Source organism: Monopterus albus, unplaced genomic scaffold (genome assembly GCF_001952655.1).
Source record: "Monopterus albus unplaced genomic scaffold, M_albus_1.0 scaffold196.1, whole genome shotgun sequence".
In the NCBI taxonomy this organism is placed as follows: domain Eukaryota; kingdom Metazoa; phylum Chordata; class Actinopteri; order Synbranchiformes; family Synbranchidae; genus Monopterus; species Monopterus albus.
Genome location: NW_018128076.1, coordinates 100,588 through 102,943, shown reverse-complemented (window position 1 = coordinate 102,943; position 2,356 = coordinate 100,588). Strand labels below are relative to the sequence as shown.

The 2,356-nt window shown below is 43.0% G+C and overlaps 1 protein-coding gene across 8 annotated transcripts in view; it reads right to left on the bottom strand.

Moving 5' to 3' along the window:
- plekha6 (pleckstrin homology domain containing, family A member 6) overlaps positions 1–2,356 on the bottom strand; it is a 113,049-nt gene that overhangs the window by 11,357 nt on the left and 99,336 nt on the right. For all 8 annotated transcript variants that reach the window (XM_020617888.1, XM_020617896.1, XM_020617887.1 and 5 more), the window contains one exon: positions 1,455–1,613. In XM_020617888.1, coding sequence (XP_020473544.1) covers positions 1,455–1,613 — 159 coding nt within the window. The remainder of the gene's footprint in view (positions 1–1,454; positions 1,614–2,356) is intronic.

The following is a 2,356-nucleotide window of genomic DNA, read 5'->3' as shown; positions in this document are numbered from 1 at the left end:
TACTCTGTCAAATAAATATCTTTCTCTGACCTGAGTTTGAGTCCTGCCTATTACTGAGTCCAGTCGCTCTTTTGGTGTGCGGCTTGCCGTAACATAAAGGGCCATAGTAATGTTGTTATGGACCTTCAGTAATGCAGACTCAGTGCTGTGACGGGGCCTACAGCCTGACTGAAACTTATTAACAGCATACAGACAATCCAGGTGAGACTGCAACTGGGTAAGGACAAGTTTTTCCATAACCTTAGATAAAAAAGGGAAATTAGGTGAAAATTGGACAGAAGGAAGGGGTCGAGGTTGGGCTTCTTGAGAAGTGGCCTCACTATAGCATGCTTAAGGGCAGAGGGGACCGTGTCCAACCTAAGACAGCAGTTAAGAAATATGAGCAGAGTGGGCCCCACAGTGTCAATGACCTCCTTAATTATCCTGGCTGGGACAGGATCCAGGGGGTAGGAGGCAGACTTTAGCTGTAACACACATTTTTTGAGTTGAGGCAGAGAGACTGGATTAAAGGTTTCCAGAGTAAACAGTGACTGTGATACAGGTGGTATAGAAGGTGGAAGCTTGGGAATACTTTGTCTATTAGCCCAGACTTTGTCACTGAAATAACTCTGGAACTCACTATCGACAGCAACAGAGAAATTAGTTTTAACAGAACACTGTATCGAGTTAATGTATAGAAGTTAATTATTACCATGTCTCAGCATGCATTGATTACATGGCTGAAATTTCTTTGCTTCACCCAATGTAAATGTTTCTTTTGTGATAATATAAAAATGCATACATGTACAGTATATAGTGGTGCATTGTCAGTGAAGCTTTATCCTACCCTGCACAATGAATCTGGTGACCAGTGATTATTTTATTCACAAATTGTTCAAGACTGTCGACACCAGGGGTTTGTGTTTGCAATGTAAGCATGGATGTGCAGACACAAACCCCATCACCTGCATTACTTTGTAGTGCTGAATCTGATTATTTTGAGGCAAGACATGAGGTAATAAGGAACATCTTTTTGTATTATTTCAAAACAGTTGTGGGCACTAAATATGGATATAAAAGGAAAGAGTACATCATATTTCATCAGTGTTTGCATGCTGTTAGCAGTGTTTGCAGAAAAAGGTGTACAAGCTTTAAGGCAAATTTTGTCAATTAGGTAACAGGTCAATCTAAAAAAAGCAGAAGAAAAAAAATACTACTGCAGAATATATGAATGCTGCTCACATTTGTTTAGAGTGAATTATGCAATCCCTCACTGGCTTCCCACTTTCAAACACTCAAGTGCCACTATCAAGTTTCTCTAACAAAATGCCTGTTTCATGAGCAGTAATTCATGTTTAATGCACTCAAAGTAGCTTCCGGGTGCTCTGTAACTGTCATCTGAGAGATGAATAGCTCAAGCTAACACATGGTTGTGTTTCAACTGTTGAAAAAGATCATCACATGGTTGATCATACCACTTTGTAGTTGGCTGGAGACTGGCCACTAGAGAGATTTAGACTCCGCCTCTTGTCCCTCACAGAGCTGCTCTGGTTGCGGCGGATTCGCTCATTCTGCTCCTCAATGCTCATCTTTGACTTCACCTCTGCAGGAAACACAGCGCTCTTTGGACGACCCTGTGACAACAATGGGGCACAGAAACACATTTTAGCTCACGAAAGAGGTAAGTCCCAGTCCTACTGGAATTTAGCGGTGTCTTTGACACAGGTGACCAGTCAAATAGAAGAAAAAACTGAGATGGACTCTCAGGCAGAAAGGTTCAAGTCTCATTTATCTCACTTGACAACCAACATGACTTGGTGTTTTCCCAAGGTTCACTCCATGAGCTTCTGTGTGTTCATCAATGTAAATCAATTCTAAACATTCAGTCACAAGAAAAAGTAATGGCACTGTTTGCAATTTCCTGGTTTTCATACACAGTGGTGATGGACTGTTAGAAACGCTCTGGTAGGGAGGTGAGCGAGTAAAAAAATGACGGACCCAGGTAGCTGACTTCGGTGCAAGAAGTGCTCTATTTATTTACAGTGACAATACGTGTACAACCAGGTGAAGGAATATGGAGCAGAACCGGGTGTCGAGCGGCAGTCATGGAAAACATACAGTTAGTGGTGGGTTGATAAGGAAGAGGCCGGGCTGCGAACGCTAGGATTCACTCCTGGACTGGTCGTGGAGGTTGGTTGCTGAGGGGACAAAGTCAGAGTAACTGTTAATGGAAGACTGTGCATCGACCTGCGTGGTGGAGTGATGTGGAGTTGTGGAGGTCCGTGGTCCAAAGGAGCGATAACGGCTGGGAAGACAATACACGGGGCACAAGGCAGGAATGGAGCTGGGAAGAAAAGCGTGAGCAATATATATATAT